The 16,931-nt window shown below is 29.7% G+C and overlaps 1 protein-coding gene across 32 annotated transcripts in view; it reads left to right on the top strand.

Annotated features, from left to right (window-relative positions):
• The window catches only part of LOC145294002 (arf-GAP with SH3 domain, ANK repeat and PH domain-containing protein 2-like), a 547,728-nt gene that overhangs the window by 424,949 nt on the left and 105,848 nt on the right, over nt 1–16,931 (top strand). For 17 of the 32 annotated variants that reach the window (XM_080140946.1, XM_080140939.1, XM_080140944.1 and 14 more), the window contains 2 exons: nt 703–868; nt 11,107–11,151. In XM_080140946.1, the coding sequence (XP_079997072.1) occupies nt 703–868; nt 11,107–11,151 (211 nt within the window). Of the gene's footprint in view, nt 1–702; nt 869–11,033; nt 11,049–11,106; nt 11,152–16,931 lie in introns of all 32 variants that reach the window. The other 15 variants (XM_080140958.1, XM_080140949.1, XM_080140960.1 and 12 more) reach the window with 2 other exon arrangements.

Raw genomic sequence — 16,931 nt, 5'->3', positions numbered from 1 at the left:
ATTTTATACTGCATCTTGTCAAAAATCACTAATATAAAAAAGTTCTCTTTTTTTGTTTACTATATAATTATTTCCTTTTCTTCATTACGACAATGAATTAGCTCCCTTGTATTTCAAAATAGCCCCATCTGATTGGATAAGACAATTGTCCTTGACCAATCAACAGGTACGTTTTTATAATTGCATTCAAAAGAGGAGAAAAGTCTCTTGATGTCTTCTCATAGCCAAGACAGCATACGAGAAAAGACCGAAAAAAGATTTTTGCATTCAACAAAATTGAATGTCTGTTGATTGGTCAAAGAGAATGGGGCTATTTTGAAATACAAAGCAGCTTATTCATTGTTATGATCGTCAAAGAAGCATTAATCCTTTTTTTTTTCCATATTAAATCTAAAAAGGTTGGTGCCCCAAAAAGTCGGACAAATAAATAAATGTGACTGAATTTTTTTTACAATAATTTAAACTTGTCCATATTCTTACCATTTCATTATATTGTGAAATTTTTATGTGCATAAATTGATTGATAATAATTACTCCTTTTTGATGGGATGAAGGAGGTCTGGCTGCAAGTGACTGAAACATATAACTGTGAATATGGTGATTCAGGAGATGGGGGGGGGTAGTAAGCAATAACATTATTTATTGATGTGTTTTCTGTTTCGTTTGAATTTGAATGCATTATTTTTATCTATTTTCTTTTAGGGTGCCCCTGAGTATAAAAAACCCCGATCTAGACCTTCTAGTGTGATTGGGATTAACGAAACAACAGCCCCTGCCTCTGTGTCCAGAGAAGGCCTTAATCGGGACAAGGTTGATTTGGAATCTGGCCGTCCTCCGCCGCTTCCACCACCGCTGAACAAGCCTACGAGTAAGTCTTCCATAAGATATCTTTTAAGACTTATTGACAACCTGTAGTATTCTTTCACATGCATATATTAGTTTTTGTCTATGTTTATATATAATTTATTCTGCCAGCTTAAAAAAACATAAAATTTAATTCCAAAGGTAAATAATCACACACACACACATATATATATATATATATATATATATATATATATGCAGCATTTTTTCTTTAAGACATATTTTATTATTTCGAGCTTAAATTGACCGATGTATTTGTCATACTAGTACTTTCAGATCAATCCAATTCTTTACTTAATTACCATCCCGTTCCAGCATGAAATCCGAAAACTAATAAGGAACATAGGATCAAAAGAAAGATTTGCAGACACAAGTTGTTAGCAATATTTAATGATATATAATTTACTCTACCAACCTAAAAATAACATTGAGAAAACTAAGAAAAAATAATTTTAAAAAATATATGAAACCTTTTTCTTTTTTTTTTTTTCAATATTTCTTCGTAATAAATAGAATTAAAACATTTGAAAAGAAATGCTAACAGTATTTATAAATAACTTCAAGAATACCCGTCCCAGGACAGGTAAAATTAAAACAGTTTTATGACACTTTTGTATCATTTAACAAAGATAAGATAAACATATCATACTACGAAACCGTTATTTCTATTTTGAGCAAAATTATTTACATGATTTTGATTCTAGAAAATGTCTAAAATTTAAGGATAAAATTTTAAAAAATCTTAAGAAGAAATTGCAATTCAGGAAATATTGATCTATTTGTTTTTAATGACTATAAATCAAATTTAATGAAAATACTAGTATATTTTAATTTTCAAATGGAAGCTTGTGCCCATTAAATGCCATTAAATGCTCCCTAAAAAGCACTTTTAAAAGAAACTGAAATTTGGAGATTATTTATTAATTGATGTCTAATACCTCATGTTTAAAAATTTCACAAAAATCGAAATTTTCATGAAGGGCTTCTACTCCCTATTTTCCCCTTTGTATAAAAGTAAATTGAACTGAGTATAGCCCATATTACTTATATTTATATTGAACAACTATGTTCTAAAATTCATTATAATTGATTAATTAGTTCAAGAGTAAATCTTCTACATACAAATATATAAACATACTTAACTTTATATATAAGTGAATTTATATAAACACCACAAAACCTCAACCTGGATTGATCTATGCTTTGGTGATGTTAATCATCTCTTCAGAGGTTCAAGAGCCTTGAACCCCTGAAGAGATTGTTAACATCATTGAAATGTAGATTAATCTGCATTGGGTTTTTCTGATGCTCATATAATTTCATGTAATATGTCTTGAGTACTTCTGAACAAATATTGGTTTTAGTATGTATTGTTTGATTATTTCAAATGTATTAAACTACAAACCAATATTTATGTGTGTGTGTGTGTGTAATGCTAAATATTTAAAAAGATATAGTTTTTTATGCATTTTTATTTGTTAATATTTTCGTATATTTGTTTTTTTTTTTAAAGTTTTTATATATTTTATTTAAATTTTTAATATCTTTTCTATTTATTTTTATTGTTTATTTTTATATACGTATTTTTAAAAAAAATTATGCCTTTTTTATTTGTTAAAATTTTTACATACATATTTTGTTTAAATTTTTTATATTTTTTTATTTCCTTTTTTTATGTGTTTACATTTTTTATGCAGTTTTGTTTTGTTTACACACATTTTATTTTTTTAACAACATTTTTTTTTACCTTTTACATTTTGTGTTGATTGAATATATTTATATTGCTGGAATTAGTAGCTAGTCTAATAGCTTTTGAATATAGAATTTATTTAATAACTGATTAGATGGTTAGATTATTTATTAATATATAATTAGGTATTGTTCGGTTTTCTATCAGGTTTGTATGCTTCATTTATTAAAATTGAATGCTATGTTTAAAAAAGCATTCGTTTAGATTCATATTTATTTTAATCTAATTAAACTAAGCTCCTGGAAATTTGATTATTTTTTTTTATTAAAACTTCTGACTGATACCTTATGAAATATGATGAGATTATTTTTTTGTATTTGGATTGTTTGGACATTTGTTTTCATCTTGGTTGTTTTTTTTGTTGTAATGTTTCAACCGATGTAACCACTAACCATCTTCAGGTGCATGACACTGGATGTTATTGGTGATCGGTTAAAAATAGCGCAAGGTTTCTTTCATTTTTTAATAAATCCGAGACCATTCCGTATTTTTGATATGATGTTTGTATATTTTTTAGATGAGGATTGATTATTTTTTGTATTATTTGGATTGTTTGGACTATTGCTCTCATCTTGGTTGTTTTTTCACAACGTTTCGGCTGATGTAACCTCTGACTGTCGTCGAGTGTATTTACAGTGGATATTATTACAGCCAATATAACAATATTTAGAGGTTACCTCGGCCAAAACGTTGTGAAAAAAAAAACAACCAAGATGAGAACAATAGTCCAAACAATCCAAATAAAACAAAAAATAATTATCAAGACTCATCTCATTTATTAAAAAATGAAATAGACTTGGTGCTATTTTTCACCGTTCACCAATAGTGTGAATGCACCTGAAGATGGTTGGAGATTACATCGGCCGAAACGTTATGAAAAAAAACCCAACCAATATGAGAATCCAAATAATACAAAAAATAATTATCAAGCCTCATTTCCAAAATATACAAGCATAATGAGATTCATTCACATGTGATTAGTTTTAGACACTCTAAACAGTACTTGTACAGTTTAATCAAGACATTAAACAATGAAAACATCAAAAAAAAAAGTTATATTGTACATACCCGTTTTGGAATGAAGTTCTCTGAAAATAATTTCACTTAATTTCATCAAGTAGTTTCTTTTTTTTATTTTTTTATTTTACAGCGAAAAAACAATTTGTTATGATACCGAGCAAAATATTTCGATTTTTAGGAAGAAAAGCTAGTATTAAAGATGAGGAGGGAGTGTCGGTGCTTTAAACTGAGTTATCTCCCCGTGGTATGTTTAAAAAATTCAAAAATATCTACCTTCAACGCGCTGTCATAAAAACGTGTTTTTCTGCTGTAAAAAAAAATACTCGATCAAATTAAGTGAAATTTATTTTGGATGCCTTCAGTCCACAACAGATACATACAATATAACCTTTTTTGATATTTTCATTTTTAAATGTCTTGATTAAACTGTACAAGTACCCTCTAAACAACCAATTTGAAAAGGACAAATAACTCAATTGACAACTATTGACTGTTAATGACATCTCAATTAACATTATTAATTATCAATATTTTCCTGATTATAGATGAAAGTTTATTATGAGAATTCTTAATACCCAAATATAAAAATAAATTCATAACTTTAGAATATATATATATATAGTTTTTGTTGTTGATTGTTTTAAACGGTATTAAGGTTAACGTCTCCACCTCGGAGATTTGGTGTTTTTCTTAGAAAGTTGCCGTTTTTTATTTTGACATATTTTTATTTATTTATTTATTATTTTTAAAAACAGTAATCTACGGACACGTGTGTTTCGGAGTCCTACCCCTCTTTAGTGTAGCTTGGCTGTTGTTAGGATTTGAACCCCGGACCTTATCTATTTCAGTCCAACGCCCTAACCCATATATATATATATATATATATATATATATATATATATATATATAAATAAATCAATGACAAAAAAATCTACTCGAAATTTCAAGATGTCCATCTTACTGTTTATTTCTTTCAGCATGTTAAAATGTTCAATTTTTGACAGCACCTGTTTCGTAGCACAGGACCATTCATGTAATTATTACAGTAATTTTTAAAAATTTATTTTACCCTTACTCATTAGAAGAATAAAAACTCTTCAACTTTAAAAGAAAATAAAGAAATATAGGCAGTTGAAAATTTTTTGACAGCACCTGTTTCATAGCACAGAAATTGCAATTGTGTGAAAACACAATTGCAATTTCTGTGCTATGAAACAGGTGCTGTCAAAAATTGGACATTTTAACATGCCGAAAGAAATAAACAGTAAGATGGACAACATCTTTAAATTTGGAATATAGACTTTTGTCATTTATTTGTATATGCTCTGTAGTTACATCGAACTTCATAAATTAAAAGATTGGTATAAATAAAAAGATGAAATATAATAGTATAAGCATATTTTTCCAATAAACGTGTGTGTGTGTGTGTGTATATATATATATATATATATATATATATATATATATATTATAAAGAAGTGAACCATCGTGTAAATTCAATCAACTAAAATAAGATGGAAAATGGAGTGAGGAAAAAAAAAAAAAATGGGGCAAGTTATATGTAACACATGTACAATTCAATAAAATAAATAAGTCGATTAAAAACAAGATCGTTAAAATACACCCGAATATATATATACACACAGTAGAACCCCGGGATACAGTGGCCTTAGGATACAGTTTTTTCAGGTTACGATGTGGAATATGATGTTTTTCTGGCCCCTGGTTACGGTGTTATTTATAATGTTATTTGATTATATACATGTCTATTATATACTGTACTGTGTTTTATTAATTTTTAATGCCATATCCCGGGATTATATATATATATATATATATATATATATATATATATATATATATATAATACAAAGATTTTGATTATAACTTCTGCAGGTCATGCCCATTTTTTTTTTTTTTTTAAATTATTACTGTTTATTAAAATTATTTTTATTTGAGAATTTATGAATGTTTCAATGTTTTTTCTCTTTTGTATCTAATGGGTCTTCTTAAAATGATGCAGTGTCAACTAAGGCCTAGAATTTGCTGACTGCATCCATTGTAATGGGGGTGAAATGACTCGCTAATATACTTATTCAACTCCTAATTATTTTTAGCAGATGTTTATAATTAACCGTTTGCAATAGCAGTCTAGAATGGATTGTTTAGTCTCATCAGGTGACATTCAGTTTAAAATCTGTTTGCATATATTTGTTAAAGCTGTAAAACATTTTCTTTTTCTTAAAAGATAACAGAAGAACAATTATAATTAAACCAAAATAAAAACCCATAAAACATTTAATGTTTTTTTAAATTTATAAAACATAACCCCCTTAGATACAAAGAAACAACTATTTTCCTTTTTTTTTTTTTAAAAAAAGTAAATGAGAACATCAGAACAATAAAAATAAAAAACCTATAAAAAATTTGATGTCCTTTAAAAACCTACAAAACATTTTGTCCTTTATAACGTTTAAAAAATTTGATACCCTTACAAAACCCCAAAAAACATTTGCCTTCTTTCAAAAACATTTGATGACCTTTAAATATGAAGAAACACCTATTTCGTCTTTTTTGAAACTATAAAGTAAATTGGAACAACATAAAAATAAAAACCTATAAAACATTTGATGCCCTTATAAAACTCATAAAATATTTGATGTCTTTCAAAAAGCATTTGATGGCATTTCAAAAAAAAAAAAAAAAAAATCCCTATAAAACATTTGATGGCTTTCAGATACAAAACGATAACGATTTTGTCGTTTATCAAACTATAAAGTAAATGTGTACACGAGAACAATAAGAATTGTAATGCTATTATAATTTACAATATAGTTATGTATATGTTTTTAGGTTTGAACAATAGCATTTTTGAGTGAAGATTCAGAAATAGAATGAAAATACTTTTCATACATTTAAAGAATTATTTTATTGTTTCTACATTTTTTTTTTATGTTAGAGATTTTGCACAATTAAATATGTCAATTTTTATAGATTGTCTTATTCTAAATTTGGTTCTGGTTTCTTAACCAACAGATTGTCTTTATATTGACTGTTAAATCACCAATCGCCACATCACGTTTGTTGCATTTGTTTTGTTCACCATCACTAATGTGTGACACTGGAGTGGAATTGTGGGAATGACAGCAAAGTTTATATTTATCTGTTCTTTGATAAATATTTATTTCTATTAAGATTAACTGTTAGAATACCGAGGTTCAGACATTTATGTTAGAAATTTGGCAGTCTTAAATAATGGCGATCCTTCTATAAATTTTTTTTCTTGTCTTTGGATTATTTATGATTAAGCATTAAAATTTCAGATTATATAAAAAAAATTATTATTTAAGTTTTTGCAAGTAGGATTCAGATTTCTATATACAATAGCTTATCCTTTAGTGGTCATTGGCCTTGATAAATGGTGATCCATTTGTAAATATGGGGTCGACCTATTGGGGTTAATACCACATACGAAATGAAAAAAAAAAAAAAACTAAAAAATAGTCTTCTTTGAAAAAGATGCCTTCCACCGAAAGTCTCAGAAAAAAAGAGAAGGATTTTATTCATTTAATAAAAAAAATTATATAACATTTTATTCATTTAATAAAAAAAATTATATAACATTTTATTCATTTAATAAAAAAAATTATATAACATTATTTGGTTTTCTTAAATTTTAAAATTAACCTTAGGAAATAATGATTTCAAAGATGTGCCCAAAGTGCCTTTTATTTTATTTTTAATGTACAATGTTTTCCCTACTTTGAAAAATGTTTACCTGAAATATTGTTTTACAACATTTTTTTCAGAATTTTAAACAAGACATATAATTCTACTATAAATGTATATAGAAAACTGAACATCCCTTTAAAAATAGAATTGGTAATTTATTTATTTTTTTTTTTAATTCTTATCATTCTCTGAAAATTTGGTAAAGACAAATTTTATAAATTATAGATCAAGTCCTTGGAAAAGATCAGCTCCAAGGTGATCATCTTATTTTAATTGTATCCACTGATGAATAAGTGGCACTTAAGTCTGATCAACTTTTAATATTAATGTTTTAAATTAAGGAAACATTTATGTATAAGTAGGACATAACAATTCGTACAAACATTCAGATCAATATAGTCAAGTTTGCATCGCCTATCGAACATTATTAAAAAAAGATGCATCAGCAAATACAATTTGGGTACTCTTGCATAATTTGACCTGGAGCCTCGTGATTTCCCATCAAGCCCAGATCGGGCGAGACCGGCAATCATCGGTGACAACCGAGCGGCATAACAGACGCAGGCTAAGGAAAAAAAAGCAAAACAAAACGGAAAAAAAACCCTTAAAATTTTCAAATAATAACAAGAAACCTACCTTTAAAAAAACAAATATGTTTATTTAATTTATTGTAGTATTTTTTTTTTTATAATTATCAACAAGAAGTTTTTGTTTTTTATAATTTATCTGCAAAAAAAGGTTGATTACCGGTATAACTGTTAGGTGTAAGTACAATTTTTTGTTTCATTTTTTTTTTTTTTTTTTTTTTTTTTTTTTTTTTTTTGCATAATATTTATCAGCAACAAGTTTAAAAAAAAAATTTTTTTTTAAATTTATCTGCAAAAAAAAAAGGTTGTTCACCCGTATAATTGTTAGGTGTAAGTACAATTTTTTTGCATCTCATTCTTTGAGAAAGCAATTTCTTTTCCCGACAAAAGCAAATTGTCTGCATCGGCGTTTACATGTGTTTTTGCAAGCATGCACAGATTTATTCCCGTGGCTGTCATTATTTTCAGTAGTTACTTTCTTCCAATTCGATTGTCGTCTGCTTACAGTTATAAACTAAAGTCAGATTAGCGTTTCAACATTTGAACAACGCTCGGCTGACGCCGATGATTGCTGGTCTCGCCCGATCCAAGCTTGACGAGAAATCATGAGGATCCGGGTCAAATTATGCAAGAGTACCACAATTTGAAACCACTTGATGTAATAAGTGTTAGCTGGATAGATTCTTACCGAGTTAACAAAAATTCTTCCCCCTTTGTCAGAAACATCGCTCATGGAATGTGAAGACGTATGAATAGAATAAGGGAAGCAAAAGTTACAAAATTTCTGAAAGTAAACTCAAGATCTACTTTCTACTTTATTTAGTTGAGCTGTAAAAATTCCTGTCGGATTTTATTTTAAATAAATAAAACGAATATGTTTCTTTCGTTATTCAAAATTGTAGTAGTTTAATTCTTTTTAAAATAAATATTCTGACTTTTTGCCACACAATAATTATTGGTGCATTCATTCTTTTTGCGGGCTGTTATCACCATCTTCATAGTTGTTGTTTCACCACATTTTGGCCAACTCCTCCTCTTCAGAGCCCGTGATGCAGTGGATAGAGGTGTTCAGTCTCTATGGTTCCAGGTGAGCATTGTTTGAAGATAGCAGTTTCAAGCCTACCCAAGCAGGTCGGAGGATTAATTGGGTAAACCGTGGTGAGACAACAACTATGCAAGGCAGTAATTACTGGGGATACAGTTAAGAGACTCAGCATTCCTATCCTGTCACGGTTAATCACCTGGAGAAGGCCAAAGGATGAGTTGGTCGAAACATGTTGAAACAACAACAACAACTAAATGAAGATTACTGTCTGCAAAAAGAATGAATGCACAAATTATGAAACCTCATCTCAAAGGATTCCAAAAATAAAAGTTTTAAAAAAATAATAATTATTGGCTTAAATATTCTTCAAATCAATAAAGAGAGTGTCACTTTTTGCAATGTACTCTTTTAGTCGACGAGACACATTTAATTTTGAATCAATTCATTTTAAAATGAGTAAACTTGGATTTATTAACCTTATCGATATGAAGTTAATTACTACTCAACATTTGGATTCACATTTTTTAAATGAGCTTGAAAAGTGATAATTAGGATTATGACAACAGCATATTCTTTTCATTGTCATGACTCTTGAATATATATCTGACACAGTTAATCACATCACTCTATATAAAAGCATATAAGATATCAACGAATATATACTCGAGAGTCAAAATAATGGAAAGAATATGCTGTTGTTCTAGCACTAGTGATAATATGCGTTTGAACATGAAATGCCTTAATGTATTACTATATACATTTTTTTGTTTATATAAATTATGATGCTGTATTATTTTATTTATATAAACATAAATTCACTACATATGTACATGTGTTTTCAGCTATGGTTTATTTCGAAATTCAACTTTACCTATGGTCTGATGAAGTTGGATTTCAAATGAAATCACAACTGAAACATGTATATACATATGTAACCAATAATGTTTGTGTGAATAAAAAAAATTATACAATAATATAGTCATTAATATTGTTAGTGACCACTATTTTATTCACACTGAATTTCATTGGATTAACATCTAGCAAACCATTATAGCTAATATTTATATGTTGATAAAAACACCCCTTCTGAACTATTATAGAATTTTATTTTTATTTATTACCAATAATTTTTTATTTGTTACTTTAACTCGTTAATCAAAAAGAAAGTTTTCTTAAAAAAAAAAAAAAAAAAAAAATTGGACATAAAAACTATTTGAATGAATTTGCAAAACAGTAACAAATTTGGAGAATTGATGACTTGGAGTCAAAAAGATAGTTCTGTTTTCATTTATTTTTTTTTTTTATTTATCCTTATTTATTTTTTTTATTATTTGGACAAAAAAGACTAAGTATATTGAATAGGTGATTCAAAATATTGAAAATATACAAAATTTTAAAATGAAAACAGTTTTATTTCTCTGATAGACTTTTATTATAAGCAATGCTTGTTAATAACAAATACGTTTTTGTGTTTTTTTTTACATCCTTATTTTTCTAATCATGTTTGTGCTTCTCCAAAATCCTTAAAAGCACAATTAGGTCTAAATATGCATCTGTTTTAAATTTTTGTTATTTCTTATGTGAAGGATGATACAAAATTTTAGAATAAAAATAAGTTGAATATTATGATAAATTATTATTATTATTATTATTATTATTATTATTATTATTATTATTATAGAAAATGCTTTTTTGTTAAATTACAGGTTTTTTTACACCCCTATTTTTTGCCAATATTGTTTCCTTTTCTCCCAAATCCTTAAAAAAACACTGAGTTTGAAAGTCTAAAAATGCCTCTTTTTAAAGTGTTATTTGTCCTGCAAAATATAAAAGAAAAAATTAGAATAAAAAGAAGTTTAATTTTATGATAAATTATTGTTATTATAAAAAAAAATGTTTTTTTTTTATTTTTAATTACAATTTTCTTTTTACACCCCTACATTTTCCTATGTTGTTTCTTTTTCTCCCAAATCCTTAAAAACCAAAGAAAAGTGTTATTTAAATTCTTTTCCCCCTACCTTACTAATCTTTGCAGAAAAGCAATTTCTGTGTGAGTATAGAAAATTAGTTATCTAACTGTTGTTTGGTCTACTTCTGCCATATTGTAGAATTTATCACGATCCCCAGTTTGTACCGTGACAAAAATAAGATGGGTAAGTAAGGAAGAATGTGCATGAAAACAAGAATTGATTATTACCATCCTTACCCCTCGATCAAAAAAGGGGAGAGGACGATACACACCAAAACATGAAACGCAATTTGATATTTGATACATTTGCTCATCCCATTTCTACACCTTGCTTATTAATAGCATTTTACCTGACACGTGTGTAAAGCAACATATATATATAATTCCATCAAACATCATTTCCTTCTTTGTCTACTTCTCTTTATATACACACATTCCCCCAAGTGCCTATTTTCACAAAAATTCCTCAAAAACCTTAAATCATGCTTTTCTTTATAAAACTATAATTGCTTATCGCACCCCACTTACACACACGCACACATCATGGTCGTTGACTACTGATTACCAGCATTTAAAACTCAATTACATTCTTTATAACAAGTTTCTGATATTTAATGCAATCTGTGCTTCTCCTTGACTACTGGTTTCCAACATTTAAGATTCTCATTTGCTATTAATTAATTATTAATAAGATTTATCTTCTACTTTGGTCTTTGGTCTAACTTTATCAAAATGTAATGTTTTCTTTAGCTCATTTTGATCAATGGTTGCCAACATCTAAGGCACCTTTTTGCCCTCGTTCATTACAAGTTGCTAATATTTAGAACATCTGTTGACTTATTTTCAACAATTTGTCAATATTTAAAGCCCTTTAAAAGTTCTTGATCATTTGTTGCTAACATTGAAGACCCACTTTTGGTTTTATCAGGTTGAAGACATCTAAGACCCTTTTTCACTCTTAACAACCTGTTTCGCACATTTCAAGCCCCTTTTTGTTCTTAACATGTTGCTTACATCTAAGGCCCTCTTTATCTCTTAACGACATGTTGCCAACATCTTAGGCCCTCTTTATCTCTTAACAACATGTTGCCAACATCTCAGGCCCTCTTTAGCTCTTAATAACATGTTGCCAACATCTAAGGCCCTCTTTAGCTCTTAACAACATGTTGCCAACATCTAAGACCCACTTTAGCTCTTAACAACATGTTGCCAACATCTAAGGCCCTCTTTAGCTCTTAACAACATGTTGCCAACATCTAAGGCCGTCTTTTGTTCTTAAGCCTTATTTTGCTCTTATCAGGTTGTCAACATATAAGGCCCTCTTTTGCTATTAACAACATATTACCAACGTAAGTCCATTATTTGGTCTTAACAGGCTGCCAACATTGAAGCTCTCTTGTGCCCTTCAGCACTGATTACCTACATTTAAGGCCCCCTTTTGCTTTTGCCAAAGATTTAGCAACATTGATTGTGAAATCAATTATTCTTTGCTCAAATTCATTTGTTCTTTTTCTGATTTCTTATATACCCCCTCCCATTCACCTCATTCTGCTCAACCCCCCCCCCACCTCACACTTGCAACCATTTCAGTCCTATGCTTATCTACATTTGCACCCATGCCCACACCACCTCTTCACCTTTTTTTTTTTATATCCACTGCCTCTTCCTCTTCATTAATCATTTTTCCAAACTCACCATTTTCGATTTAGATATTTTCTGTTTCATCATCACTAAACCTTTTTATTTATTTTATTTTTTTTCAAAATTGGAATTTCCTATTGCATTTTTGAATTAACATCTTCGACATTTTCTTTTGAAAAAAAAAGAGCATTTTGTGGCAGACATTTTATTCTGTCTGATGGATAAATTTGTTTGCTTTGTTTGCTGCAAAAATGATTTTTTTTAATCTCTCTTTTTTTTTCTTATTTATAATCGAGCATTCAGCATAAACTACAAATCAAACAAACCTTTCATATGGATTTTGTAATATTCATAACCAATGAGCAACACTTTTGCTCTTAACACTAGGTTGCCAACATTTAAGGTCCTCTTTTGCTCCCCCTGACTACAAGTTGCTTATATTTATAATATTGTTTGTCGTTTCTCAAATTGTTTGTCAAACATCAGATTCCTCTATTGGTTGATTCAAAAAGATTTGAATAAGTAGTCCAGCTCACATTTTTATATATAGTATAAATAAATTCTCTAAATTATTTTATAAAGTTGGGTAAATCTTTGAATGTAATGTTGCTCAAATATAATATTGTATTCACAAAAGATTTTTGGTAATGCATTAAAGAAAGAGATTTTAGGTACTTATGGGCAAAACTGATATTTTGCTTCCTTCATACTGAAAGGAAAATATGGTACGAGGCCAGAAGGTGCAGAGAATCAAGCCAATGCCCATAAGGAAAGGGCACTCTCGCCTATTAAAAATTTTCTTACTTCACCTCAAAGAGGAGGCAAAACCCGGGAGGGTGGACCTCCTAGGACTACCCAAGATGAATATCACAGCTCAACAGATAAAATACTAAAATGATCCAGTTTTTGTCCAATTGATTATTGAGAACAGATCCTCGACTGGTATTTAGCAATTCAGAGTCTCAAAGCAACTAAAGTTTTGGAGAGATCACTTAAATGAGTTAAGCTTATTCCCATCTCTGACACCATGTTATGTTATGGGGGAAGGTATCAGATAAGATGGTTGCAATAATAAATGGATAAGATGAGAGCTGATTCATCATATGCTTTATTTATGAAACGCCATTCAGGAAAATTAATAAAAACTAACTCTTCTCTACTTTTGAGTTATACAAAGGACATAACTACCACAACAACTACTCAAGAGAGGTATGAGGTGAAGTGTCCCTTTTTGAGCAGCGATCAATATGAGTAATTGAATTTATTTGTGATGTTTCCTGTGCCATGTTTATACAGATTCAAGAACTGTTGAAAGCAGTAAACCTTCAGCAATTGAGGGCTGACCGTACCAGGATAGTAAAGGTCACAAACGAGTAAGATAGACTTCAGCTTTAAAATATCTACTAATTAGTTATTATGCAATAAAATGTACCAGGTTGACAAGAAGGTTATTGCAGTTTTTAACTTTTATATTCAGATGAACATATCTCGGCTCAAACAAAAATTTATTAGTCAAAATAAACACCATCAGAATCAACACACTTTTGCCAACGCAAAACAAGTGTATTTATGCCTGTAATGTAATAATCTTGCGTTCTGGTGACAATGAAGGTGTTTTTGATATTTCTTAGGTTTTTTAAGCTTTTCTCATGCAGAAAGTTGTTGAAATGCTTGAAAAAGTGGTAGTTGGTAGATGAGAGGTTTGGAGAGTATGGCGGATGAGGCAGAGTTTCATTGCCCAATTCATTCAACTTCTGCAGGGTGGGTTTAACAATGTGCAGTTGCGCATTATCATAAAGGAGAATTGGGCCTTTTCTGTTGACTAATGCTGCATGTTGTTGTCAAAGTTTCTAATGCATTTCATCTAATTTGTTGACAGTACTTTACTGTCATAATAGTTTTGCCTGCATTCAAAAGACTAATGGACGAAACTAGTCGCAGACCACTAAACAGTCAGCATGACCTTCTTTTGGTGTAACTCTAGCTTCAGGAAGTGTTGTGGAGCTTTGTCGGCGTCTAACCACTGAGATGAGCATCGCTGGTTGTCATAAAGAACTTACTTTTCATCGCAAGTCGCAACCCAGTTGAGAAACAAGCCATTTTTGTTGCGTCAAAGAAGGGAATATGACACTTGATAACTGGGTTTCTTTTGGTTGTCGTTCAATTCGTGAGGCACCCATTTATCAAGTTTTTTTGTCTTTATAATCTTTCTCAAGTGGTTGAAAATCATTCTATACGTTATGTCTAATACAAAAGCAAGTTCTTGAGCAGTTGTTCATGGATTGGCTTTGACTAAAGCTCGTTGTCAACATCCGATGGCCGACCACTACACTCATCATCTTCAAGATTTTGTCGCCGATACAAAATTTCTCAAACCAATATTGTGCTGTGGTTCCTTGGTCAAATGCTTTGCTGATATCTAGAACTGTTTCAGCAGCTTTTCGGCCTAGCTTGAATTGAACTAAGAAAATTGTGCAAATTTGCTTTGTTCCATCTTGTATTCAACATTCTGAAAGGAAGACATAAGTGTTTTAGAATGATTGTAATTTTAACAATTAGATAGAGTGAAAAACGTGCTTGAAAATAATATATAAAGTAAAAGTATTACTTGAAAATACATCATTTGAAATCAAAATTAAAAATTCTGCAAGAACCTTCTTGTTAACCTAATACAAACCAAACCAAACTGAAATGTCTATCAAAATTTAAAATGGACAACTTTAGAGCTTAGATAAGTTGCAATGAACAGTTCTTTTCAAAATGCTTTAGAAAAGTCTTACTGAAAAATATGGTATATCACTAACATTAATCATGCTACATCTGAGAAGGTGCTGCTCAGGGCATACTTTCCTGCCTTGATGGTACAAAAGCCAGTTCAGCATCTGGTGAGTAATGTGCTTTTCTCCTCTCTGCAGCCTATGTCTCATAGAAGAGACATTGCCAGCCTCTCTCTTCTCTACCCTTATTTTCATGGCAAGTGCTCAACTGAGCTTCATTCCATGATCCCCCCTCCTCTTTAAGTCTTTCACAGCAAACACCCGACTAGCTAAAACAACGTTCAGGAATTTCCCTTACTCTCTATTTGTACCTAAATCTAAGTGAAAATTCCATAAGCAGAGTTTTTTTCCTAGAGCTAGGAACACAATACCACAGAACTGGTTCCCAGCTCGCTATAACATGGTGGTTTTCAAGTCCACCATGAACAGGTTCTTGAAGAGAATCCTCTTAAATAAATTATTATCAAATTTCCATTACGGTACCATTAATCCTTATCCTTGAGTGGCTTCTGAGCCTTCATGAGTAGTGACTATATGAAGTAAAAAAACAAGCAAACACACGCAAAAAAAAAAACAAATCTCCAGAAGAATCCTCTATTTTGAAAACTAAGATACCTTTCGGTACAATTTCAACATCCACGTATCCCTTTCCTGGTGACTGACTCCTATTCTTTCTACCCCTGTAACCTGGTACTAAACATTACATAACACCTATATCATGAATTGTGCTTTATCGATATATCAAGACATGTACATTCTTCCAGACATTTGATAGATATATATATATATATATGTGTGTACATTATTCTTGTTGTTATATAAAATGTCAAAGGTACTGAGATAATATTTTTTTTTCTTTCCTTATAAAGATCTCCAGTTTATGACTATAAATGATCGCCATTTTAATTTTTATGTCGATTTTTAGGAATTTTAATCAAATTTTTTTTTTCCCCCTAAAAATGATTTTATTTCAAAATTTGGCACTTATCAAAGAAAATATAGTTTCATGAAATTTATAATTAGTTTTCTTTGCAAATAATACAGTTCTTATATATGTATAAGAGTTTGATGTAGTTTACTTTAAGCATTGTGTGTGTGTGTGTGTATATATATATATATATATATATATATATATATATATATATATATATTTACAAGAGGTGATTGCAATATGAAAATGTATCCAATATAAGCAGATTGGAAGCAAGATAAGGTGAATACTTTTCTGTTTATTCGTTCCCGACAAGGGAGAGATTGGACCTAATAATTCACTCTGTTTTTTCACACTTTCTCAATAACCACACCTTGGAGTTTTTAAAAATTTTGCACAGACATTAGTCATGGTGAAAGTAAATGTTTGCTAGAACGGATTTTCCAGGATAACTGGTTGCCCCCTGTCCCCCTAGAGACCATTATAGGGGTAAAATTGCCCCCCCCCCCCGTTCATTTGTTTACCATTTTCTCAATAACTATGCCTTGGATTTTTTTTTAAATTTTGCACAAACATTAGTCATGGTGGAAATAAATTTTTCACTTAGGGAGGAGG

Source organism: Euprymna scolopes, chromosome 15 (genome assembly GCF_053919585.1).
Source record: "Euprymna scolopes isolate OS-2025 chromosome 15, ASM5391958v1, whole genome shotgun sequence".
Lineage (NCBI taxonomy): Eukaryota > Metazoa > Mollusca > Cephalopoda > Sepiida > Sepiolidae > Euprymna > Euprymna scolopes.
Note: the sequence above shows the minus strand (reverse complement) of the source record. Positions and strands in the feature narration are given on the sequence as shown.